At 48.0% G+C, this 26,629-nt stretch overlaps 1 protein-coding gene across 1 annotated transcript in view; it reads right to left on the minus strand.

Annotated features, from left to right (window-relative positions):
* Positions 1-1,528: 1,528 nt before the first annotated feature.
* KLF18 (KLF transcription factor 18) overlaps positions 1,529-26,629 on the minus strand; it is a 35,122-nt gene continuing 10,021 nt past the window's right edge. The window contains exons 3-4 of the mRNA XM_062190072.1: positions 2,896-4,888; positions 1,529-1,704 (exon numbers count right to left, since the gene is read on the minus strand). Coding sequence (XP_062046056.1) covers positions 1,529-1,704; positions 2,896-4,888 — 2,169 coding nt within the window. The remainder of the gene's footprint in view (positions 1,705-2,895; positions 4,889-26,629) is intronic.

Consider the following 26,629-nt stretch of genomic DNA (forward strand, 5'->3'; position numbering starts at 1 on the left):
GGGAGAAAAATGTTGCCATTCTTCTCACAAGAATATACTGATCCAATCGGTATAAGGGAAAAACTTTCCTTAAATTTAGAAAACAGAACGTTAAAATAAACAGAACATTAAAATAACTCTGGCCACTGCTGCCATTTGGGGAGTGAACCAGCAGATAGAAGACCTTTCTGTCTCTCCATCTGTCTGTAACTCTACCTCTCAAAGTAAATCAATAAAATCTTTTTTTTTTTTTTTACAAAAAGAATTATTTGAAAGGCAGAGAGAGAGTTGATCTTCCATCCACTGGCTACAATGCCCAGGCTGGCTCAGGCCACAGCCAGGAGCCAGGAACTCCACCTGGGTCTCCCATGTGGGTGGCAGGAGCCCAAGTACTTGAGCTATGATCTACTGCCTCCCTGAAGCCTTAGCATGAAGGTGGCCCCTCAGCAGAAGCAGAATGGCTGGCACTCATTGCTCCACTATGGGATGCCCGTGTAACACGTGGCAGCTCATCCTGCTGCCTCGAAATGCCAGCTCCTCCCTGAAGCATTGGGGTCACACAATATTCTCTCTTAGAAAACAAAATTCCTAGAATTTCTTTTGAATTTTTCTTCCCCTGAAAAATACAACCTCATACTTTTTCTTTGTATCTTTCCTATGTACTGGTCCCTTCCTGCCTTGTTTTTATTTCCTTTCACTATTCATATTTTGGGGCTGGAATTGTGGCTCAGTGGATTACGCTGCTGCTTGCAACACAGGTATCACCTATGAGTACCGGTTCAAGTCTTGGCTGCTCGGCCTCCGATCCAGCTCCTTGCTAATACACCTGGGAAAGCAGCAGAGGATGGCCCACATCCTTGGGTATCTGTACACACATGGGAGACCCAGAAGCTCCTGGCTTCTGACTTCAGCCTGCCCTAGTCCCAGCCCATCGCAGCCCTTTGGGGAGTAAACCAGCAAACAGACGATTGCCTGCTGTCTCTGCTTTTCTTTTGGTAACTCTGCCTTTCAAGTAAATAAAATCTTTTTTAAAAAGATAAGTATTTAAAAAAAAAACAAAAGATCCTCATAGAAGCAACTTACATGGAATTACAGAGTTCTTGTAAGAGCTCTTATAGGCGTAAGGACCTTCAGGAGTCACGGCTCTGCTCTCAGACACGGAAGCACGAGGTCCCCTCCTCCATGACCTCCATGGTTTGAGTCTGATGTGACTGCATCTTGGCCCGGGCAGCTTTCACAGCACAGTTTTGCAAGTACAGCCAAGATCTAGAAGGATTCATAGCACCCTCAGAAAAGCAGGTACTCTGCACGAGGGGAACAAATGAAGAATGCTTCTGATTCTATTAAGTCCTGTTTCATCCAGTTTTTGTATGAAAATCCACACGTTTTAGAAAAAAATAACAAATGTTTTAAAAAGCTTACAAATAATATTAAGCATGCACTGTGTTAGCACAGTGCTGATTATCAGGAAAGCAAAAATAATAAAGGAGAATTTTTTAGCCCTATGTAGTTCCTCTCAGGCTGATGAGTTCATGGTTCTGGGTGGAAATCATCTATGGACTTTTTGATGTTGTTGTAGGTGATCAGATCGCGCAAAACTCTTGTTGCACTTGGTACACATGTAGGGCCGCTCCCCAGAGTGCTTCCTCTTGTGTCTGCTGAGCTCGTCCATGCGGGAGAATCTCCATGGGCATCCTCCCTCATTGCATGCATAGGGCTTCTCTCCTGCAAGAGAAACAAGGAGAGACTCCTATCTCAGGGTAATGGCAGGCAGCGCTGTGGGAAGTGACCAAGAATAAAAGGGTTTGGGGCACGTTGGGAGGAAGAGTCAGAGGAGAAATGACTGGAGGGGGTGAGTAAAAAGGAGATGGAGGGATGGAGGAAAACCATGAAGGGAGAGAGGAAGAAAGGAAAAGAGGAGAAGAAGGAAGAGGAACAAGAGTGAACGGAGGGCGTCCAGGGCTGTTAGTTCTAGAATGGGGTCCATGAAGCCACAGTCCCCGTAGAGGCAGGGTCAAGAACCTGCAGAAGGGGCCAAACATATTCCTTCCTTGTTCTCATCACCTGAACACAATCCATGCCACAGAACAGCTCTGGCCCAGGACTAGAGCCTGCCCTAGGACCACTTTATTCACCCTGTCCTTTTTCTTTTTCTTTTTTTTTAAGAGCTATTTATTTATTTGAAAGTCAGAGTTACACAGAGAGAAAGAGAGAGAGGTCTTCCATCCATTGGTTTACTCCCTAATTGGCCACAATGCCTGGAGCTGCACCGATCAGAAGTCAGGAGCTTCCTCTGGGTCTCCCACGTGGGTTCAAGGGCCCAAGGCCTTGAGTCATTTTCTACTGCTTTCCCAGGCCACAGCAGAGAGCTGGATGGGAAGTGGAGCAGCTGGGTCTCAAACTGGCGCCCATATGGGATGCCGGCAACGCAGGTGGTGACTTCACCCATTATGCCACAGGGCCAGCCCCTATTCACCCTTTCGAACTTGCCAACCTTTCCTAGGATCTTCTGGGGTCCCGGATTTAACAGAGGTGGTAACAATGTTAAATGATCTCATGGCTGTGTAAAGGCTCAAAGCACAGGGCTGGTGTTGTGGCATAGTGGGTAAAGCCACTGCCTGAGATACTAGCATCCCATATGGGCACCAGTTTGTGTCCTAGCTGCTCCAATTCCAATCCAGCCCCATGCTAATGATCTAGAAAAGGCAGTGGCCCCTGCACCCATGTGGGAGACTCGGATGAAGCTCCTGGCTTTGGCCTGGCCCAGCCTTGGTCGTGGCAGCCTTCTAGCGGAGTGAACCAATAGATGGAAGATATCAGTCTTTCCCTCTCTCTCTGTAACTCTTTCTAAATGAATAAATAAATAACTATAAAAGGCTCAAAGCCCCTTACCCCTATATCTGGGTCCTCACTCACCTGTGTGTTTACGCTTATGGATTTGGAGGTGGGAAGACTTTGAGTAAGATTTCCCACAGTCAGGATATGTACAGACGTAGGGCTTCAAAAGCTCAGGATTCTTCTGAGGCTGAGAGTGCTGGGTCTGTAGGTTCCAATTCTGCTTTTCTAAGAGTTGTCCTTGAACCAAATAAGAACTTGAAAAGTACCCTGGAGGTTGTCCTTGGATCAAAGGGAATCTTGAAGCATGTACAAATCCTGGGTGTGGCAATGAGAAGGACTGATGGGCCATCATTTGAGTCCCATAGACTTGGCTACTATTGGTCATCATCTGGCCCCCATAGAGGGAGCAGTTACCAGTGAAGGGCATCATCTGGCTCCCACGGAGGGAGCAGTTACCAGTGAAGGGCATCATCTGGCTCCCACGGAGGGAGCAGTTACCAGTGAAGGGCATCATCTGGCTCCCACGGAGGGAGTAGTTACCAGTGAAGGGCATCATCTGGCTCCCACGGAGGGAGTAGTTACCAGTGAAGGTCTTCACCTGGCCCACATAGAGGATATGGTCACCAGTTGGCGAGTTCATCTGGCCCACATACAGGGTCTGGTCACTAGCTGGGGTCTTCATCTGGCTTCCATAGAGAGTCTGGTCACCAGTTGGCGAGTTCATCTGGCCCACATACAGGGTCTGGTCACTAGCTGGGGTCTTCATCTGGCTTCCATAGAGAGTCTGGTCACCAGTTGGCGAGTTCATCTGGCCCACATACAGGGTCTGGTCACTAGCTGGGGTCTTCATCTGGCCCCTGTAGAGGGTCTGACGGTCACCACTTGGGGCATTCATCTGGCCCCCATAGAAGATCTGTTCACCAGTAGAGGAGCTCATCTGAGCCCCATAGAAGGTCTGGTCACCAGTTGGTGAGTTCATCTGGCCCACATACAGGGTCTGGTCACTAGCTGGGGTCTTCATCTGGCTTCCATAGAGAGTCTGGTCACCAGTTGGCGAGTTCATCTGGCCCACATACAGGGTCTGGTCACTAGCTGGGGTCTTCATCTGGCCCCCGTAGAGGGTCTGACGGTCACCACTTGGGGCATTCATCTGGCCCCCGTAGAAGATCTGTTCACCAGTAGAGGAGCTCATCTGAGCCCCATAGAAGGTCTGGTCACCAGTTGGCGAGTTCATCTGGCCCACAGACAGGGTCTGGTCACTAGCTGGGGTGTTCATCTGGCCCCCGTAGAGGGTCTGACGGTCACCACTTGGGGCATTCATCTGGCCCCCGTAGAAGATCTGTTCACCAGTAGAGGAGCTCATCTGAGCCCCATAGAAGGTCTGGTCACCACTAGGGTTGCTTATCTGACCCCTATAGAAACTCTGCCCACCAGTGGTGTTGCTCATCTGGGCCCCATCGAGGATCTGGTCACCACTGGGAGTCCTCACGTGCTGCTCTGTAAGAGTTGTCATCTGAGCTCCATGGAGAGTCTGGTTCTCACTGGGGGTATTGATCTGATCATCACATGTCATCTGGATCATGCCGAGGGTCTTCAACTGGCCATCTTCACTGGACACTGTCATCTTGCCGGCAGTGCCAGCTGACTTCTGCCAATCAGTCGGTGACATCTTTGGAATGTCAGTGACACCTGTCATCTGGGAGTCTGCTGTGGGTTTGGTCTGATCAAAGGTTACTTTCTGGTCTGTGAAAAAAGTCTTACTTTGGTCCTCAAGAGGACTATCAAGGTCCGTAACAGAGGGTGGTGTGGAGTTCTGGATGAAGATGGTCCCGGGGATGTTCGGACACTCAGAAGTCACTGTGGGGGTCAAGGTCGGCATGGCCAGGCTCTGGGCTGATTCATGCCGACTTCCCTCATCACAGGCAGGCAGAGGCACTGCCGGTGTTTCTGCCTCTTCCTTATGTGGCTCACAGAGGTCCTGCAAATACTCCTCGATTTCATCAAGTGTGGGAGGGGTGTACGTCTCTCTGTTGTTTTCTAGTAACTGAAATAGATATTCTTCTAGAGGATCCTGCAAAAAAAAAATTTAGAAGGTCAAGACTCCAGCCCCACTCAAACTCCACACAGCCGTCTCCATCCCTGCTGATCTCATCCTAGTCCAGCTCTTCCCCAGCCCTCGCCTTGAAGCCTGCAATCGCCTCAACTGGCCTGATACTAGAATTGACTCCAACCAGTGTACCGTCCACACAGGGAGTACATTTCTAAAGCACACATTCTTTTAAAATTGTTTCCTCATTTTTTTTATTAAAAGACAGAGGGACAGGGACAGAGACTCAGAGAGCATATTTTTCATCTGCTGACTTACTCCCCAAATGCTCACAATAGCAGAGACCGGGTCAGGTGAAAATCAGGAAACTGGAAGTCAAGCTAGGCCTCCCATCTGTGTGGCAGGGACTCGAGCACTGGAGTCATCATTGCTGCCTCCTAGGGTGTGTGTGAGCAGGAGCTGGGAATGGAAGTGGAGCCAGGACTCCAACCTAGGCCTGGTGCTGTGGGATGCAGGTGTCCCACAAATGCAATGTCCTCAAAATGCAAGCTCTTCCTAAGCTATTTCTATCTACCAGTGGTGGTAGGAGTCTAAAGGAAGGCTCCACTATGCCCTGCCGAGATCTCACTCCAGGGACTCTTCCAAAGATGGCCCGCCTCCCCAGACATCTTCGTGGGATTCAATGAAATGGATGCGATTTCTAAGATTTTTATCTCATTTCTTTTCTTTCCTATCATGACTCCAGAAGACAACTTAATCTCATTTAAGAATCCAGAGGTCCCACACACCCTTAATCCTGAGGAACCAAACAGAACTCTCAGGCCACACCCATTTCAAGCCTCTAAGGCTCCATCAAAAGCAGACAGTCCACTTAATACAGTCATAGTATAACAAGAAAAAACACCACAGTGAGGGAAGGAGAATCCAAAGAATATCTTTACAATGCCAACCAACAAACACAAAAACCGAGAAAACAAGAACAAGGATGACATTATGACACCACCAAATGAACAAGACACCCCAAGCCATGAAGATGATGAGATGGAAGAAATGCAAGATACGGATTTCAAAAAATTTATAAGAACATTTAGAAGTGTTCAAAAACAAGTGCTTGAGCTGTGAATTCCTTACTGGACAGGATAGAAAATCTCCTTCGAGAAAATGAAACCTTAAGGAGGAATCAAAATGAAACGCAGAAACTAGTAGTACAGGAAAGTGTGATAGTGAAGAGAAATCAAAATGAAATGAAGAACTCAATAGATCAAATGACAAACACATTAGAGAGCCTTAAAAACAGAGTCAGTGAAACAGAAGAGAGAATATTGGACTTAGAAGACAGAGCACAGGAAAGCATACTGTCAAAGTAAAGAAAAGAAGAGGAAATTAGAAATCTAAAAAATATTGTTGGGAATCTACAGGATACTATTAAAAAACCCAACATTCGAGTTCTAGGAGTTCCTGAAGGCATGGAGAGAGAGAAAGGATTAGAAGGCCTTTTTAGTGAGATACTTGCAGAGAACTTCCCAGGTTTGGAGAAGGACAGAGACATCGTAGTACAGGAAGCTCATAGAACCCCTAATAAACATGACCAAAAGAGATCCTCACCACGACACGTAGTAATCAAACTCACCACAGTGAAACATAAAGAAAAGATTCTAAAATGTGCAAGAGAGAAACGCCAGATTACTCTCAGAGGATCTCCAATTAGACTCACAGCAGACTTCTCATCAGAAACCCTACAAGCTAGAAGGGAATGGCGAGACATAGCCCAGGTACTAAGAGAGAGAAACTGCCAGCCCAAAATATTATATCCTGCAAAGCTCTCATTTGTGAATGAAGGTGAAATAAAAAACCTTTCATAGCAAACAGAAATTGAAAGAATTTGTCGCCACTCGTCCAGCCCTGCAAAAGATGCTTAAAGATGTGTTACACACAGAAACACGGTCATCAATATGAAAGAAGGTAAAGGAAGGAAACCTCACAGCAAAAGATCACAGGAAGCTCAAAGTATATATTAGAAAATATCTTTGGCAAATGGCAGGGCAAAGTTACTACTTATCTATAGTCACATTGAACGCTAATGGCCTGAACTGTCCAGTTAAAAGACACAGATTGGCTGATTGGGTTAAGGAACAAAACCCATCTATTTGCTGTGTACAAGAAACACATCTCTCCAACAAAGATGTATACAGACTGAAAGTGAAAGGCTGGAAAAAGATATACCATGCCAACAGAAATTGGAAAAGCTCAGGCTAAAATTTGTGTTACCTTATTTAAAATGTTATCCTAATTGTATTACTAGACATGATAGTTATCTTAATGAGAAAGCCCCAAAGGGAAAGAAAGTTTTTTTTTTAACTTTTATTTAATGAATATAAATTTCCAGAGTACAGCTTATGGATTACAATGGCTTCCCCCCCATAACTTCCCTCCCACCCGCAACCCTCCCCTTTTTTGCTCCTTCTCCCCTTCCATTCACATCGAGATTCATTTCATTTCTCTTATATACAGAAGATCAGTATACTATATATTTAGTAAAGATTTCAACAGTTTGCACCCACATAGAAACACAAAGTGAGTGGACTAAACTACAAGTCTATAGTCACAGGCATGTTTTGTAGTAGTTTCTCTAAGGTAGACAATGCCCATGAGGAAAATTATATTCTCACTTTAAAACTTTTTTTCCTGGGGTGCCGGATTCTATCCTGGTTACCCCTCTTCCAGGCCAGCTCTCTGCTATGGCCTGGGAAGGCAATGGAGGATGGCCCAAGTCCTGGGGCCCTGCACCCGCATGGGAGACCAGGAGAAGCACCTGGCTCCTGGCTTCAGATCAGCGAGATGTGCCGGCCACAGCGGCCATTGGAGGGTGAACCAACGGCAAAAAAGAAGACCTTTCTCTCTGTCTCTCTCTCTCACTACCAACTCTGCCTGTCAAAAAAAAAAAAAAAAAAAAACTTTCTTTCCCTCTGGTCTGAAAGGGAGGTTGTTTCTACTTACTGTTTACTTCACTGATGACGAAGTAAATCTAGCTATGAAATTATAATGTAAGCTCTTATTTTTGCTATGCTATTACAGAAAAATGTTAGCCATCTCTTTTATAAGGTCTAAAGATTAAATTGTGCGTCCTACAGATTCCTTCATAATAGAATTAGTTTCCTACCTTGAAGAGAATAGAGAAATGAAAGAACAAATTGGGCTTAGAATAGAGAAATGAGGGAACAAGTCCTAGATCGCTTGCTGACAATAGCAATATCATATGAAAATTTAGCAAACAGTTTCAACCATTAGATAACAACTTAATAAAACATTTACCAGAAGGTCCAATGCCTTCTATAAATTTTAAGAATCATGTATTTGGAAACACCTCTTAAATATCTAACATGGTGCAGTTTGTTTAACCAGTAAACTTAAGCAAAAACATATAAAATGTTTTTAATTTCTTACTACCAACAAGTTTAAAACATATGATACAGAGATTCAGGTCACACGAATTAAAACGTATCTTTGATTAATTTTAGCAGCTTAAATTTACGGACAATCTTCTCTATAAGCCTCTTTATTAAGAGTTTTATTTTAATAAAAAAAAGAGCACACTCTTTTTTTATTTTTATTATTATTATTTTTTTTTACAGGCAGAGTGGACAGTGAGAGAGAGACAGAGAGAAAGGTCTTCCTTTGCCGTTGGTTCACCCTCCAATGGCCGCCGCGGTAGGCGCGCTGCGGCCGGCGCACTGCGCTGATCCGATGGCAGGAGCCAGGTGCCTCTCCTGGTCTCCCATGGGGTGCAGGACCCAAGCACTTGGGCCATCCTCCACTGCACTCCCGGGCCACAGCAGAGAGCTGGCCTGGAAGAGGGGCAACCGGGACAGGACCGGTGCCCAGACCGGGACTAGAACCCGGTGTGCCGGCGCCTCAAGGCGGAGGATTAGCCTAGTGAGTCACGGCGCCAGCCAAAAGACCACACTCTTATGCAAAACAATGAATACAAGATGAAATCACAAGAATCTGGAGAAAACTTAAGAGGTGAATGAAACCACACCCGTCATGCCGAATATTATGGGATACAACAAAAGCAGTGCTAAGGGGGAAATGCCTAGCTATAAACAAAGTAGAAAAAAGAAAACTCCTAAATCAACAACCTCCCTACAATTTAAGGAACTAGCAAAACAGCAAACTAAACCCACAGTTAGCAGAAATAATAAAATTAGAAGCGAGGCAGGGGCCATCACTCTAATGCCAGCAGCGCTCCTGCTCCCTGCTCATGAGCCTGCGAAGGCAGCGGAAGGTGGCCCAAGTCCTTGGGGCCCTGCACCCATGTGGGAGACCTGGATGGAGCCAACAGGGCCATTTGGGGAGTGACCCAGCAGACGGAAGATCTGTGTCCCGCCCTCTCTCTCTCTCTGTAACTGTCTTTCAAATGGAAAGAAGAAAGGGAGCCAGGAAAGAAGGAAAAAGAGGAAAATGGAGAAAAATCCGAGGAACAAGAAGAAAAGGCTTTCCCGTGGCTGCCTCTCCAGCCTCTGCCGCGCCTCCCGACTCAGGGTGTCTTAACCCAGCAGCCGCCCACGCCAGGCCTCACGCAATGGTCAGGGCAGGCAGCTGGCTTGGAAGGGTCCTTCCACCGTCCACAGCGGAGCGCACTGAAGCCCAGGGCCGAGGGTGGCCTGGGGACTCTGCCGAACAGCCAGGCCCCGGCCCCACTGCGCTCGGCCGGCCCGCGTGCGCCTGGAAGGTGTGCCCTCGGCGGGGCCGGGACGTGCAAGTGCCCAGGGAGGATGGCCCCGAGAGCCTGACTGAATCCAGCGCCCTGCAGGACCCCCCAACTTCGTAGGCAGCGTTGCACTGCTGGGCCCCCCACACGCCCGCCGCAGCGTCCCCAGTCCCCTCCCCACCGTGACGCTAGGACCCCGGGCTGGCGAGCGTGGATGCAGACTCACCATAGCGGACGCAGAAAGAGCCCCTGGAGCCGACGGCGCGCTCTGTGGCGGAAACCCAGCAGGGCAGGCTGGAGGAGCGGGAGCCGAGCGACCGCCGCCGAGGCAGCCAGAACTGACCAAGTCAGCCGCAGGCGGGGGGCGGCCCTCCTTTTATAGCCCTGGCGGGGCGGGCCGTGTGCACACTGCCCCAGATTGGCTCCTGGGCCTCGGAGCCCTGTGCTCCGCCTCCCTTCCCCTCAATTTCCGCCTGATTCTGGTGTGGTAATCCCTTGCCAAAAGTCGCATGCCAAAGCCACATACCTGGCCTTGATCTTTGGCCTTGAGCCCCGGCCCCGCCCCTACCCCCCACCGTGAGTCTCCCATTGCAGCCCCAGGAGTGGGTTTGGTGGTGGCAGTATCACCCGCTGTGGGAACCCAAGAGTGGCAAACAGGGTTTACCGGGAAGTCGGAGACCCCAGATCTGACCTCAAGCGTTTTCTGTTACTATGGTCTGATCCTTAATGAAACACTCTCAAGGTCACAGCCTCTGAAACCAATCAACCCTTCAGTTACAGTGGAGCCCACCGCCTTGGCCGCGGCAGACTTAACCAAAATTACTTTGAGCGTCGGATCCTGTGGATTCGGTCAGGTCACCCTAAGAAATGCAATGCCGAGGCGGCGCTGGGGTACAGCGTGCAAAGCTGCCGCCTCGGACACCTGATTCCGTATACCCGTGGATTCAGGTCCTGGTTACTCCACTTCAGCTCTAGTTCCCTACTAACGGCCTGGCGAAAGCAGTGGGAGATGGCCCAAATTCTTGGTCCCCTGCACCCGTGTGGGAAACTTGGAAGAAAATTCTCTCTTCGGCCTGACCCATCTTGGTCATTGCGGCAACTCGGGGAGTGAACCAGCATTGGAAGATATCTCTCTCTGTAACTCTGACTTTCAAATAAATAAATAAATCTGTAAGAAAGGAAGGAAAATGTATTTTTTCCAAAGCTTTATTCATTTGAAAAAGTTATATAGAGAGAAGGAGAGACGAAGAGAAAGGTCTTTCATTTGCTGGTTTACTCCCCAAGTTGCCGCGACGGCAAGCACTGTGCCGATCTGGAGCCTGGAACCTGGAGCGGCATCCGGGTCTCCCACGTTGGCACAGGGACCCAAACACTTGGGCCTTCCTCTGCTGCTTTCCCAGGTGTGTTAGCAGGGAGCTGGATGGGAAGTGGAGCAGCTGGGACTAGAATTGGCATCTATACCAAGCAATGGCTTAACCTGCTTCACCAAATGGCACATGGATATAAAAGGTTTCAAAAAAAAAAAAAAAAAAAAAAAAAAAAAAAAAAAACCTCTTCAGTACTAGGACCCTATTTTTAAAAAATATTCAATTATTTGAAAATCAGAGTTAGAGAGGGATAGAAAGAGAGCAGTGATCTTCCAACCACTGGCTCACTTCCCAAATGTCCACAACCGCCAGCACTGAGCCAGGCCCAAGCCAGGAGCCTGGAGCTTCTTCCAGGTCTCCTGTGGTGCAGGGCCCAAGAGCAGGGAGCCAGATCAGAAGTGAAGCAGCCAGGACTCTCACCTACCCCCATATGGTGCCAGCATCCCTACGCCAGAATCCTAGCCTCAGTACGACGTGCAAAGCCCTCCACCAAAGAAAATAAAGTTTTAGATGAGGCCACAGAAGCGATAGATTGCAATACGTTCAACCCTGAAGGTCTGAAGGTGGAAAAGGCTGGAATGCAACATGTCTGCAGCTCTGAAGCCTTGGGCTGAAGTTGGCCGGAGTGGAAGGAAAAGTATCGACATAGTTTTGGTCCAAAAGGTTTTTTATTTGAAATTTTCAAAATTTGTAGTTTGTTTATCACATGTATCATTTTCATCCTTTCTCCAAGATGTTTCCTTCCTGGTTGTTGATCACCACTTTTTGAAAAAATAAAAAAAGGCAATTTCCAGATTTTCCTGAACATTTCTTTATATTTGATTTTTGTGTTCCTGAACAAATAAGGGGAAGTAATTTTAGAAACATCTCAGCTGTGACCTTTGGAGTTCCAGTTCACATCATGCAAGGTCATCAAGTGAATAGAATTAACATACAGCATAACAATTTTCTCAATAAACTGACCTGCAACAAGTTTTTAAAAATGAAATACCTAATTTCTTTAAAATTACCTGAGTTATATAATTTTTTATTATTTATACTTATTTTTAAACATTCTTTTTTATTTAATAAATGTGATTTTACAAAGTGCAACTTTTGTATTGTTGTGGCTTCCCCCTCCCCCAACCTCCCTCCCTCCCGTGGCCCTCCCCACTCCCACTCCCTCTCCCATCCCACGCTTCATCGAGTTTCATTTTCAATTACCTTCCTATACAGAAGATCAAATTATTCTAAGTGGAAACACAGGTGTGCAATTCAATTGAAACATAATTTTAATAACTACATGTTGTACTTGTAAATTTCAGACAACACCAACAATTTTGTGAACCTGTCAAGTTATTCCACCAGAAGACCTGGATAAAGTCAGAGTTTTCTGCCAGACTCCAATTAGTAATAATGATTGTATTATTCTGAAATGATAATTCTGTTACTTCAATCAATCACTGACTTTAGGGTTTTGGCTAATCCAATCTTCAGATAATGCATAAGTATTGTTTATCCTGAGCCTCCAAAGATTTAAAATTCAAGGAGGAGGAGAAAGTTGAATTCACAGTTGTCAAGCAAAAAGCAATCTTCAAAGAATTTAAACCCATGTATTCTAGTCTATGTGTTCATAATGCTCAAAGTGAGAGGGTAAAGCCTATCCCAGACTTAAAATAATCGCTCTAGGAGCCTGCATCGTGGTCTAGCAGGTAAAGTCGCCACCTTCGGGACCAACATCCCATAGGGGTGCTGAATGGTGTCCTGACTTCTTCACTTCTGATGCAGCTCTGTGCTAATAGCCTGGAAAAAAACAGCAAAAGATGGCCCAAGTTGTTTGGGTTCCTACCACCCACGTAGGAGACCTGGAAGAAGCTCCTGGCTTTGATATGGCCCAGCCCTGGCCATTTCAGCCATCTGGGAGAGTGAACCAGCAGATGGAAAAATCTCTCTTCTCTCTGACTTTCAAATAAATGAATAAATCTTTAAAAAAAAAAAAAAGATTGCTCTAAAATAGTGCATCTCTGCATTTGCTTTAGTGTTTGTCAGTGTCACCTGGAGAGCTTATTAATGTCTAGACTTCTAGGTCCCACCTTGGAATTTGTGCCTCAGGGGTGTGGGCTGCTAATTTTTTTTTTTAAGATTTATTTACGTGAAAGTCAGAGTTACACAGAGAAAGAAGGAGAGGCGGCGGGGGGGGGGGGGTGTTCCATCCACTGGTTCACTCCCCAGTTGGCCACAACAGCCAGAGCTGCGCCAATCAGAAGCCAGGAGCTTTCTCCTGGTTTCCCACGTGGATGCAGGGATCCAAGGACCTGGGCCATCCTCCACTGCTTTCCCAGGCCATAGCAGAGAGCTGGGTTGGAAGTGGAGCAGCCAGGACTCCGACCTGAGCCCAAATGGGATGCCTGCCCTGCAGGCAGTGGCTTAACCCTCTGTGCCACAGTGCCAGCCCCTAGAAGTGTATTTCTGATCTTCTAGAGGAGCCTTTCTAACGATCCTTTCTGTTGAAATGTAATATGGTGTTGCCGCTGATCAACAACACAGGCACAGGTATAGCAGGAGTTCTATGTTGCAGACTGTCCCACATGCACTTGAGAAGACTATATTCTGCTGTTGTTGGGTGGAGTGATCTGTATATGTCATGTCTAGTGGGTTTATTGTGCTGTTGAGGTCCTCTGTTTCTTTACTTACCTTCTGTCTGATTGTCTTATCATTACTGAGAGTGAACTATTGAAGTCTCTAGTGATTATTGTAGAACGATTTCTCACTTCCATTTTGCCAGTTTTTGCTTCATGTATTTTGATGCTCTAATATTGAGCAAGTAAATTATATTTGTTTTGTCTTTTTCTGTTCTGAAACATTATTTCATTTATTTTTATCTCCTTCTTTGTCTTCTGTATACTTTTCTTGATTTCTTTCTTTGTTTCTTTTCTTTTCTTTTTTTTTCTTTTTCTTTTTTGTAAGGCAGAGTGGACAGTGAGAGAGAGAGACAGAGGGAAAAGTCTTCCTTTACCATTGGTTCACCCTCCAATGGCCGCTGTGGCCGGGAACTGCGCAGATCCGAAGCCAGGAGCCAGGTGCTTCTCCTGGTCTCCCATGCGGGTGCAGGTGCCCAAGCACTTGGGACATCCTCCACTGCCTTCCTGGGCCACAGCAGAGAGCTGGCCTGGAGAGGGCAACCGGGACAGAATTCGGCGCCCCGACTGGGACTAGAATCCGCAGTGCCGGCCCCACAGGCAGAGGATTAGCCTAGTGAGTTGCGGCGCCAGCCTACTTTTCTGATTTCAAGTCTGTTTTGTCTGATGTTAGTATAGCAAGCCCTGCTCTTCTCTTTATGCTTTGGTTGGAATATCTTTTTTTCACCCATTTGCTTTCAAACAATTTGTGTCCGTATCTAAAATAAGTCTCTTGTAGTTAGAATATATTTGAGTGATTTTTTAATCCTTTCTCTCAAGCACTGCTTTTGATCTCCAAGTTCAATTAATTTACTTCCAAAGTACAAGGAACTTCAAAAAGGTTTTAGAAAATGGAATTAAAAGATAAGTTCATTTGGGGGCCAGCGCTGTAGTGTAGCAGGTAAAGCTGCCTGCAGTGCTGGCATCCCATATGGGCGCTGGTTGGAGTCCCAGCTGCTCCACTTCTGATCCACCTCTTTGCTATGGCCTGGGAAAGCAGTGGGAGATGGCCCAAATTCTTGGGCCCCTGCACCCACATGAGAGACCCAGAATCAGCTTCTGGCTCCTGGCTTCGGATGGCCCAGATATAGCTGTTGCGACCATTTGGGGAGTGAACCAGCAGATGGAAGACCTCTCTCTCTCTCTCTCTGCCTCAGCCTCTCTGAAACTCTGCCTTTCAAATCAATCAATCAATCTTTTTTTTTTTTAAGTTAATTTTACTGCAAAAGTTTTGAAATCTAAGGGTGGGCATTGTGATGCCGTGAATTAAGCTACTTCTTGGGATGCTGGCATTGGAGTGCTGGTTTGAATCCCAGCTACTCAACTTCTGATCCAGTGTTCCCGCTAGGAGGAATACTGGGAGGCAGAAAATGATGGCTTAAGTGTTTGGCCCCTGCCACCCCCATGGGAGAGAGATCATGGAGTTCCTGGAATCCCATGGAGTTCCTGGCTCCGTGTTTTAGCATGGCCCAGCTCTGGCTGTGGCAGGCCTTTGGGGAGTGAAACAATGGATGGGAGACCTGGATTAAGTTCCCTGCTCCCGGCTTCAGCCTGGTTCAGGTCTGACTGTTGCCAACAGTTGTTGACTGAACTAGCTGATGGAATGTCTCTCTCTGTGTGTGTGTCTGTCTCTCTGTACCCAAGTATCTGCATCTGTCTGAAGTACCCAAGTACTTGAGCCATCACCTGCTTTCCCCCAGGGTGCAATTGTAGGAAGCTGGGATCAGAAGCAGAGTTAGAACTGAAACCCAGGCACTCTCATATGGGGTGGAGGCATCCAGGGGAGTCTTGTCTTTATTTTTTTTTAAGGATTTATTTCATGTATTTGAAAGACAGTTACAGAGAAATGTAGAGACAAATAGAGAAGAAGTTCTTCTGTCGTCTTGTTCACTCCCCAGATGGCTGCAACGGCTGGAGCTACGCCAATCCAAAGCCAGGAGCCAGGAGCTTCCTCCAGGTCTCGCACGTAGGAGCAGAGGCCCAGGGATTTGGGACATCTACCACTTTCCCAGGCCACAGCAGAGAGCTGGGTCAGAAATGGAGCAGCGGGACTCAAACCGCATCATCTGGGATGCCGGCACTGCAGGCAGGGGCTTTACCCACTACACCACAGCACCAGCCTCCCAGGGGAGTCTTAACCTTTTTGCCAAACACTCACCCTGAGACACGGATACCTTAACCAGTGTCTTCAGTGCTAGACCAAACACCTGCCCCATGATGCTCACATTTGTTCTCATTTGTTTTGATTTTCTTTTAAGAGGTTGGTTAAGCTCACTTACATTCATTGGTACAGCTGATCTGTTTGGTCTCAGTGGTATTGTTCCACAACAGTATCTCTTCTGGGTTTTCTGCTTTTACTTCGCTCTGTTCTTTGTCTTCTTTGCCTGTTTTCTTTTTCTTTTTGTATCAGAGGAGCTGAACAACAATGAAAGGCACTACACAGCAGACTTGTCCTAGGAGACTGAGGCTCTGCCGAATTCGTGTTTGTAAGCCAGCCGCCTTGGTGTCTGATCCCGTCTGAGGTCTACAGGGACAGCAGGAAGTGAAGACGGATGTGAGGTTAGGAAAGCGGGGAAGGATGAATAGAAACCTTTGAGGACAAGCAAGATTGGCTGGGCATCTTCATGGTGCAGGTGATCTGCAGGATGGACTGGTTCTCTTCACCATGGGCAGCATCACTCTTGGCCTGGATTCTGGAATCTGAAGGAGGACATTGGGCAGGGCTAGAGGAGCTGGGGGTACTGCTTTGTGAAGGTAGAGACCTTCCCAAAGGAAGCGCGGATCAGGAACAATGAGCGCCACTGTAACAACCCTCACCTGACACTTCAGAGTGCAACAGTGTTGCTTCTTCTCCACCTGCCAAGTAGCTTCTACTTTTCCCTTGTGACTAAGCCTTGAGATTGTGTGTGTGTGTGTATGTATGTATTTAAATTGTTTTCTAATGGTTGCCTTTTTGTAAAATAACAAGTTCAGTTCCCATTTTTCTTTAGATAATATTTATTGTTATCAAACAAGCTTGTAGTATCTAGTATTGTGGCATAAAAGGTAAAGCTGCAGCCTGCGACACGAGCATCCTATGTGGGCACTGGTTCACACCCTGGCTGCTCCACTTCTGATCCATCTTCCTGCTAAGGGCCTTGGAAAAGTAGCAAAATATGGCCCAAGTCCTTGGGCCCCTGCACCCTGGTGGAGGACCTGGGAGAAGCTCTGGCTCCTGTCTTCAGATAGGTGCAGATCTGCCCATTGAGGACATCTGGGGGGCGAGCCAGCAGATGGAAGTCCTCTCTCTCTCTCTCTCTCTCTCTCTCTCTCTCTCTCTCTCTCTCTCTTTGCCTCTGCCTCTCTGTAACTCTGCCTTTCAAATAAATAAATACTTAAAAAAAAAAAAAAAAGATGCCGCTCAGGATCCCTGCATTCTAATCAGAATGCCTAGGTTTGAATCCTGTTTCCACTTCTTTCTCTTTCTTTCTTTAAAATTTATTTTATTGGGGTTGGCACTATGGTGTAGCAGGTAAAGCCACCGCCTGGAGCGCCGGCATCCCATATGGGTGCTGGTTCAAGTCCCGGCTGCTCAACTTCCCATCCAGCTCTCTGCTATGACCTGGAAAACAGTAGAAGATGCCCCAAGTCCTTGGACCCCTGCACTAGGTGGGATACCCGGAAAAAGCTTCTGGCTCCTGGCTTCAGATAGGCACAGCTCCGGCCATTTCAGCCAATTGGGGAGTGAAACAGCGGATGGGCTGGCGCCACAGCTCAATAGGCTAATCCTCTGCCTGCGGCGCCGGCACACTGGGTTCTAGTCCCAGTCAGGGCGCTGGATTCTGTTCCGGTTGCCCCTCTTCCAGGCCAGCTCTCTGCTGTGGCCCGGGAGTGCAGTGGAGGATGGCCCAAGTGCTTGGGCCCTGCACCCGCATGGGAGACCAGGAGAAGCACCTGGCTCCTGGCTTTGGATCAGCGTGGTGGGCCTGCCGCAGAGTGCCAGCTGCAGTGGCCATTGGAACGTGAACCAACAGTAAAGGAAAACCTTTCTCTCTGACTCTCTCTCTCACTGTCCACTCTGCCTGTAAAAAAAGAAAAAGAAAAGAAAAAGAAACAGCGGATGGAAAGCCTCTTTCTCTCTCTGCCTCTCCTTCTTTCTGTGTAACTCTTTCAAATAAATAAATAAATAAAATTAAAACATAGGTCTTTAAAAAATAAAATTTATTTTATTTATTTGAAAGAGCTAGAGAGTTAGAAACAGAGAGAGGTCTTCCATCTGCTGGTTCACTCCTCAAATGGCCGCAACGGCTGGAACTGTGCAGATCCAAAGCTAGGAGCCAGGAGCTTCTTCTGGGTCTCCCACATGGGTGCTGGGGCCCAAGGACTTGCACCATCCTCCACCACTTTCCCAGGCCACAGCAGAGCTGGATCAGAAGTGGAGTAGCCAGACTCGAACTGGCACCTGTATGGCATGTCGGCACTGCAGGCAGTGGCTTTACCCACTATGCCACAGTGCCAACCTGCCCCCCCCCAAACACTTTCAATTCCAGCTTCCTGTTAATGCCCACCCTGGGAAGCAGCAGGTGACAGCTCAAGTACTTGGATTTCTGCTACCCTCCCTGGAGACCTGGTTGGAGTTCCTGACTCCTAGCTTCAGTCTGGCCCAGCCTTGCCTGTTGTGGGCATTTGGTGAATGAACCAGCAGATGGGAGTTTTCTGTTTCTCTGTCTTCCAAATAAACAAAAATAAATCACAAAATACAAGTTTTTTAAAAAGTAAGTTAGAGCACAATAAAATTTTAAAGAGCAAGAAACGATGAGTTGGGGCGGGCGATGTTGTGGAACAGGTTAATGCCCTGGCCTGAAGCGCTGACATCCCATATGGGCACTGGTTTGAGACCCAGCTGCTCCACTTCCGATCCAGCTCTCTGCTATAGCCTGGAAAAGCAGTAGAAAATGGCCCAAGTCCTTGGGCCCCTGCACCCACGTAAGAGACCCAGAAGAAGCTCCTGGCTCCTGGCTCCTGGCTTTGGATCGGCACAGCTCCGATCATTGTGGCCAATTGGGAGTGAACCAGTGGATCGAAGGCCTCTCTCTCTCTCTCTCTCTCTCTCTCTCTCTGCCTCTCTCTCTGTGTAACTCTGACTTTCAAATAAATAAATAAATCTTTAAAAAAAAGAAAAAGAAAAGAAACAATGAATTGGGAAATCCACACAAAACAACCTTTGTGTTCCATCAGCAAAGCAGAGGTAAGGATTTGTGAAGAAAATGCAGAAGGCATTATGCTATGGTTTTCAGACACAAAACTGCCTTTTTTGGTCTACCCTGCTGGAACAGCCCTGGCTACATACTTAGAATTTTGTTGGCTACTTCTGATTGGTTGAACTTGGTTTTATTTCTAACAGAAGTGTTTATCAGAAACGACTCAAGTAGAATTTCACTTATGTTTGCAAATTGAGCAAGGTTGTTCTGAGGAGGCCTCCCTGGCTTATGTGCTCAGGGATTCAATTCTGGTCTCCACTTTCACTGGCTGTAGCTGTGCGAATGCTCATAAGGCAGGGCTCCCAGGAGAGTCCGCGGGGGAAGGGGAGCAGAGGCCCAGCACGGCAGGCCGTGGCTGCAGGTGGAGCCTGCGCTGTCACCGCACCTGTCGGCCTGTGCTAAGGAGATGAGCTTTTGTACTCTTGGCCCATGACTGGCTAGGGGCTCACAGGGTTGAAGGGAATGTGGCTTTGTGAACCTGCCGGGCATTACTGGACACCTGTGTGGTGGGGTGGGGATGGGGTTCCAGTGTCTCCCAAGGTTACAGGTGTCAACTTGCAGCAGCAAAGCAGGCAGAAGCTGGGGGCGGAGCAGGTGGGGCCTCACTTCCCAGGTATGGAACTGCTAAGCGTTCACACTATCCTGAAGCAGGTTTTGGTTCTCAAAAGTAGAGCGTGCAGAAGAGGACATGCTTTCCAAATGGTCCTCTGTGGCTGGCGCCGCAGCTCAATAGGCTAATCCTCCACCTGCGGCGCCGGCACACTGGGTTCTAGTCACAGTCGGGGCACCAGATTCTGTCCTGGTCGCTCTTCTTCCTGTACAGCTCTCTGCTGTGGCCCGGGAGTGCAGTGGAGGATGGCCCAAGTGCTTGGGCCCTGCACCTGCATGAGAGACCAGGAGAAGCACCTGGCTCCTGGCTTCGGATCAGAGCGGTGCACCGGTCGCAGCATGCCAGCTGCAGGGGCCATTGGGGGATGAACCAACGGAAAAGGAAGACCATTCTCTCTCTCTCTCACTGTCCACTCTGCCTGTCAAAAAAAAAAATTAAAAATAAAACAAATGGTCCTCTGTGTGATAGGGGAAAGCTGGGCTCACCTGGAAACTTCAGTTGATTGTCCTTGTAGCCCTAATGTGTTTATTCTGATACTGAACCAGTGCATTGAAGCCAAGGGCCACACACACATACCCATTTCCTCTGCTTTGGCTGGTCAAATAAGAGATTATTGCCAGAGATGCATTTCGAGCCTGGATGACAAAATGCTTTTGTCCCATAGCAGAGGGCCTTCCTGCACTGGAGTTCCGACTCCAGTCCTGACTCCAGCTTCCTGCTAATGCTGATTCTGGGAGGCAGCAGGTAAGGGCTCGAATAATCGGGTTCCTGCCACCCATGTGGAAGCCCGAGATTGAATTCCTGGTTTCCAGCTTCAATCTGGTGCATTCATGGCCACTGCAGGTATTTGGAGAGTAAAGCAGCAGATGGGAACTCTGTGTCTCTGCCTCTTGAATAATAATTTAATTAAAAAAAAAAAAAAAAAAAAAGCACGTAGTGAATTTGCAGAACAGGACCAGGATGTTCACTTCACCTCTTTTCATAAAAAAAGGAAACGACTTCATGCTCAGTTTCTCCCTATTTGTCCACAATGATTAAAAAAAAAAAAAAAAAAAAACAGCAGAGGAAGGAGGGGTATGGACAGCCTGTGGTATGGTAAGAAATACATATTTGACCTTTGTCCCAGTCCTTGATAGAGGCCTTGGCGTTTCCTGAGTGACAGGAGCATCTTTTATTATTCATAAGCATCCCCTTTCAATAATACTTGAATTTATGCAAATAAGGCTCCATTTGGTGGCCCCTACATGGCTCCAGGATGGGGCTGGTTGCCAGGGGCTCCAGTCACCTGACTGCAGGGTGGGTGGAGATTGTGTCAATCACCAATACTCAGTGATTCTAATCAACCCCTGAATAATGGGATTCAGAAAGTACCTGACACACATTCATGCCCTGGAGGGGTCATGCGCCCCCAAGTCCATGGGGACAGAAGCGCCTACGCCCAGAACCTCTCAGACCACGCCAAAGGAACTCTGTATTTACAGCAGTGTGCTATCACTTTACAGTAAACATGGACACCAAGAAACGGATTTCCTTGTGTCTTGTGAGTTATTCCAGCAAACAAACGACTCCGACTCTAAAGAGGGGGTCGTTGAAACCCTTGGCTTCTATTTGGTTGGTCAGAAGGGTAGGGACTACCCAGGGACTTTTTTTTCTTTTTCTTTTTCTTTTTTTTTTTTATTTTTTTTTTTGACAGGCAGAGTGGACAGTGAGAGAGAGAGACAGAGAGAAAGGTCTTCCTTTTTGCCATTGGTTCACCCTCCAATGGCTGCCACACCTGGCGTGCTGCAGCCAGCGCACCGTGCTGATCCGATGGCAGGAGCCAGGTGCTTCTCCTGGTCTCCTGTGGGGTGCAGGGCCCAAGCACTTGGGCCATCCTCCACTGCATTCCCTGGCCACAGCAGAGAGCTGGCCTGGAAGAGGGGCAACCAGGACAGGATCGGTGCCCCGACCGGGACTAGAACCCGGTGTCCTGGCGCCGCAAGGCGGAGGATTAGCCTAGTGAGCTGCGGCGCCGGCCTACCCAGGGACTTTTGAGTGGCGTCTGAAATGGGGGCAGTCTGTGGGATTGAGAATTTAGCTAGCTGGATCTGTGCTCACTCCCGGAAGTTAGTGTCAGAATTGAGTGGCAGGACACTGAAAGTTGGAGAATTGGTTGTTCATGTGCAAAAATACCCCACACACTGGGGTCAGAAGTGTTGTGACTAAAAACAGTTCAGAGTCCTTTGGGAATTTTTCCTATATTGGGGCCAGGATCCCATAAAACTGCCGCATAACTATTTATCCTTCTCATGGGAACCATATGGGATTAACAGACTGTGACGATGGTCTTTTATTTTTCCATAATATGCTCACTTTTGTCTGTTAAAAGATTTCAAAGGCCAAAGAAAGCAATTAAAGAAGGTCATTTATATTAAATTTTTTATTTGATCTAACATTTGTTCTTGGGTTCAATGGCTTCACCTGGGGAGACATGCAAGTGAGGGAGTTCATACCTTTTTATTATGGAAAATTTCAGACCTTCTCAGAGTGAGTGGTATAATAAGCCTCCAAGCACCTAACACTCTATTCAACAAGTACCAACATTTTCCCACTCTTATTCATTATACTTGGTCCTCACCACAACCCTTCTCTTTCTTTTACTGGAGTCTTTTAGAGAACTCAGGTACTGTGTCGTTTTGTTATGGCCGTGCTGGAGCAGAGAACACACCGAGACAGGCTCTTATGCAAAAAGCAAGTAGAGTATTTTATTCACCAGCATGCTGGGGTCGCAGCTCACGAATGTGAGCGAGCGACCCTAAGTACAATTTACATCAGCTTTTTATAGTTACTCGGGCCTTTCAAGCTAACCCATTTGGTTCACAAAGGAGGTAAGAGCGTTTTACAAGCACAAGGTGAGAAGGTATACACATGCAAAGTACAGATAACATCAGGCAAAGACAAGTTTTACAACAGGATAGGGCGGGGGTCGCTCTCACCATGCATTTCCCAAGGCTGAATAAATCCTAAATTAAACATTTTAGGAACAGACAAGATCAAGATCAGAGAGGAGGCTGCTTCTGTATTTCACCAACTGGGCGCCTGTAGAGGTAAACAGGTTTTGGTGGGCCATTTCCCACATTCCGATGTTATCTCTTCCCGCCTTGGCTCCATTATGTCTGGTCAGTAGAAGCAGACCTCCGCCCTCTTTGAGCCAGAAATTAGAAAGCAGGCCAAAGGTTGCTCTAAAAATGAAGGGTAAAATCAAAAAGTAAAACTTACGAAATAGGGAGAGGGGGTATACTATCTTTAATATTTCTTCAGTTTCACTTTTAAATTCTTTACTGAAAACCTTTGACACATACAGGCTTTTTGCTACAATGTCATTATCATACCCAGCAAAATTAACTACTCCCTAATACCATCTAATGACCAGCTCACGTTAAGTTTTTTCCCAGTTGTCCCCAAATGTCTTTTTATAGTTGGTTTATTGAAATCAGGACCTAAATACTATCTACCATGGCACTGGGTTGCTAAGTCTCTCTTCTTTAAGTTAAACATATGCTGCTCTGTTGGAGTCATTGATACTTTTCCTAGTTCCTAAAGTAGGCATAAATTTCCAAACAGAAGAGAAAAGCTATAACCCAAGAGCCACAAGACACATATTCAGAGTGGCCTAAGGAAATTTGAAAAATAACTTGAGTAAGCTAAGAGTGCGCATTCAGAATGAAATTACAGCTTTCTTTTTTTTTTATTTTTTATTTTTGACAGGCAGAGTGGACAGTGTGAGAGAGAGACAGAGAGAAAGGTCTTCCTTTTTGCCGTTGGTTTACCCTCCAATGGCCGCCGCGGCTGGCGTGCTGCGGTCGGCGCACTGCGCTGATCCGATGGCAGGAGCCAGGTGCTTCTCCTGGTCTCCCATGGGGTGCAGGGTCCAAGGACTTGGGCCATCCTCCACTACACTCCCGGGCCACAGCAGAGAGCTGGCCTGGAAGAGGGGCAACCGGGACAGAATCCGGTGCCCCAACCGGGACTAGAACCCTGTGTGCCGGCGCTGCAAGGCGGAGGATTAGCCTAGTGAGCCACTGCACCGGCCTCAATTGAGCATTTGAATACAAGTTTCCATTTTCTTGCTAATGTGCACCCTGGGAAGCACCAGGTGGTGGCTCAAATACGTGGGTCCCTGCCACCCACATGGGAGACCCAGATGGAGTTCTGAGCTCCTGGCTTCAGCCTGGTACAGCCCTGACTGCTGCAGGCATTTGAGGCATGAACCAGCAGTGGGAGACCACTGTCTCTCTTTGTGTCTCTGCATTTCAGATAAAAAAATAAATATTTAAAAAAAAAAAAAAAAAAAACAGAAGCCGGCGCCGCGGCTTAACAGGCTAATCCTCCGCCTTGTGGCGCCAGCACACCTGGTTCTAGTCCCGGTTGGGGCGCCGGATTCTGTCCCGGTTGCCCCTCTTCAGGGCCAGCTCTCTGCTGTGGGAGTGGAGTTGGGCCGGGACAGCTCCCCTGGCTTCCTGGCTCTGCAAGCCCCCTTCCTGTTGCCTACGGGCTTAGTAGGTGCATCCCTTCCCGGCAGCTGCTGCCCCAGTGGTCCCAGCGATCTGCCCTGCCTTGTTCTGCCTCCAACAATTAGCTAAACCTTCCTTCTTTACTTCCGGAACAGCTGCCCTGGGCTCCGTGTGCACCGTGCTCAATGCTGCTTCCTCTGGGAGAGAGGGTTCCGTCTTCTCCAGGCTATTTATTGGGAGGCTCGAGGTTGCCCAGACTTTCCAACAGGCCGAGGGGACACCGGGACCTGCGCGTGCTGAGCCTCACCAGCCGCCGTCTCCCCTGTGAGCGGCACCCTGCCTGTGGTACCCTGCCCTTGGGTGCTCCTCTTTCCCTGCAGAGTTTACTACCCAGGCCTCGCGGCTGCGGTGGGTGAGGGAGCTCTCTTCCCGGGTTTGTTGACACATTCCGCCCCTCTTCCATCCTACGTACTGTCCTGGAGGCTGAGCAGCGCTGGCTCTACCTTCCCTGAAGCGTCTCCTCACTCAGGTCCGTCCGCATCCGTTGGGAGTTTGCAAGCCTGGGCCCCTTGCGCATCGCGGAGGAACTGCGCAGGGCCATCGGGGAGACCCTGCGCCCGCTCCGCCGCACCCCGACCTCTCTCTCCTCGCCCACTCCTGCTTTCCCCTTTCCCTCCTCTGGCACTGAGACCCGGCGCGTGCCCTCACCCACTTCCTCTGCGCGGATCTGCTTGCCCCGGAGCTGGGCGGGGGCCTCCAACAACCCTCCACTCACCTCCCGTTGGTCTGCTAGGCTCGCGCAGTGAGGCGTGCGCGCTCTTCCCCAAACCCCGAGGCGACCGGTGTAACTTCAGGGCCCTCTTGCTTGAAAGCCACCCCATCTCTTTGTTTAGAATCCATCTTGCAGGGTTCTTTATTATTATTATTATTATTATTTTAATAAACAGAAACCTAGTCCACAGTATCCAAACAAAGAAGGAGGGATAGGATTTCAAAATTAGCCTACAGGGGCCGGCTCTGTGGGGTAGTAGGGTTAAGCATAGGTAGGTTAAGCATCCCCCGCGGCTGGCATCCCATCCAATGGGCACCAGTTGGATGTCTGGCTGCTCTTCTTCTGATAAGCTCCCTGCTAATGTGCCTGGGAAAGCAGTGGAGGATGGCCCAAGTCCTTGGGCCCCTGTGCTCGCATGGGAGACCCAGAATAAGCTCCTGGCTCCTGGCTTTGGATCAGACCAGCTCTGGCCATTTGGGGAGTGACCCGGCGGAGGGAAGACCTTTTTCTCTGTCTCTCTCTCTCTCTGTCTGTAACTCTACCTCTCAAGTAAACAAATACATCTTTAAAAAGAAAAACAAAATATGCTTACAACTCTTGAGCATGAGGAAGTAACCGAACGGTGGGAATTCTGGCACGGTGGGGTAAGCCGGTTTCTGTGCCCAGAGATGCTGAGCAGCGTGGGGAGGCCTGTGTGTTAGGCCCCACCTCCACGTGAACGAAGGCAGCTCTGGGTCCTAGGAGTGTTTGGGAAATTGAAAATTCTTCTATTCCATTGGAGACAGGCGTAGGGTGAGCAAGAGCTGGCTAGCAGTTGGCAATGCCTTGATGGGGGAACATGAAAGACCTGTTGGGTAGTTTCCGTCTCTGGATGAGAGTTCAGTTTCCATCTTCCTGTGTAATAGAAAACCAAAGACAACCCATTCCTATTTTGGTAGGCTCTTGGAGAGGTTAAATGTTTGTTTATTTTATTTTATTTTTTTTAAAGATCTTGCAGGTAGAGTGACAGACAGTGAGAGGGAGAGACAGAGAGAAAGGTCTTCTTTCCGTTGGTTCACTCCCCAGATGGTTGCAATGGGCTGGAGCTGCGCTGATCCGAAGCCAGGAGCCAGGAACTTCTTCCTGGTCTCCCAAGGACTTGGCCCATCCTCCACTGCCCTCCTGGGCCACAGCAGAGAGCTGCATCAGAGGAGGGGCAGCTGGGACTAGAACCTGGTGTCCATATGGGATTCTGGCGCTGCAGGTAGAGGATTAACCTACTGCACCACAGGGCCAGCCTCAGTTAAATGGTTTTTAACCATGGTCAAATCATCAGTTTCCTGTGGCGTAGTAGGCTAAGCCTCTGCCTGTGGCATCAGTCAGTTCATATCAGACTGCTCCTCTTCCAATCCAGCTCCCTGCTATGGCCTGGGAAAGCAGTGGAGGATAATTCAAGCGCTTGGGCCCCTGCACCATGTGGGCCCCTGCACCATCTGGGAAACCCGGAAGAAGCTCCTGGCTCCTGGCTCCTGTCTTCAGATCAGCTCAGTTCCGGCCATTGTGGTCATCTGGGGAGTGAACCAGTTGAAGACCTCCCCCTCTGTCTCTCCCTCTCAGTCTCTCCCTCTGCCTGTTACTCTGCCTCTCAGATAAACACATCATTTTTTCTTAAAAAAAAAAAAATCCTCAATTTCAGTTTTACACAGAACAACTTTTAGAGACTATATGATCCCTGTCTCATTTTTTTACTTCAACGATGGTGCCTTTAATATTAGGATGTTTGCTCTTAGTTTCTGAAAACAAAGCAACACACACACACAGATCCCTCTTTATCACAGCTGAAATGTCTTTGTGTCTTTTTGCAGGTTCTCAAACTGGTGCCCATATGAGATGCCAGTGTCACAGATGGTGGCTTTACCCTATATGCCACAACACT

This window comes from Lepus europaeus, chromosome 5 (genome assembly GCF_033115175.1).
Source record: "Lepus europaeus isolate LE1 chromosome 5, mLepTim1.pri, whole genome shotgun sequence".
NCBI classification, from domain to species: Eukaryota; Metazoa; Chordata; class Mammalia; order Lagomorpha; family Leporidae; genus Lepus; species Lepus europaeus.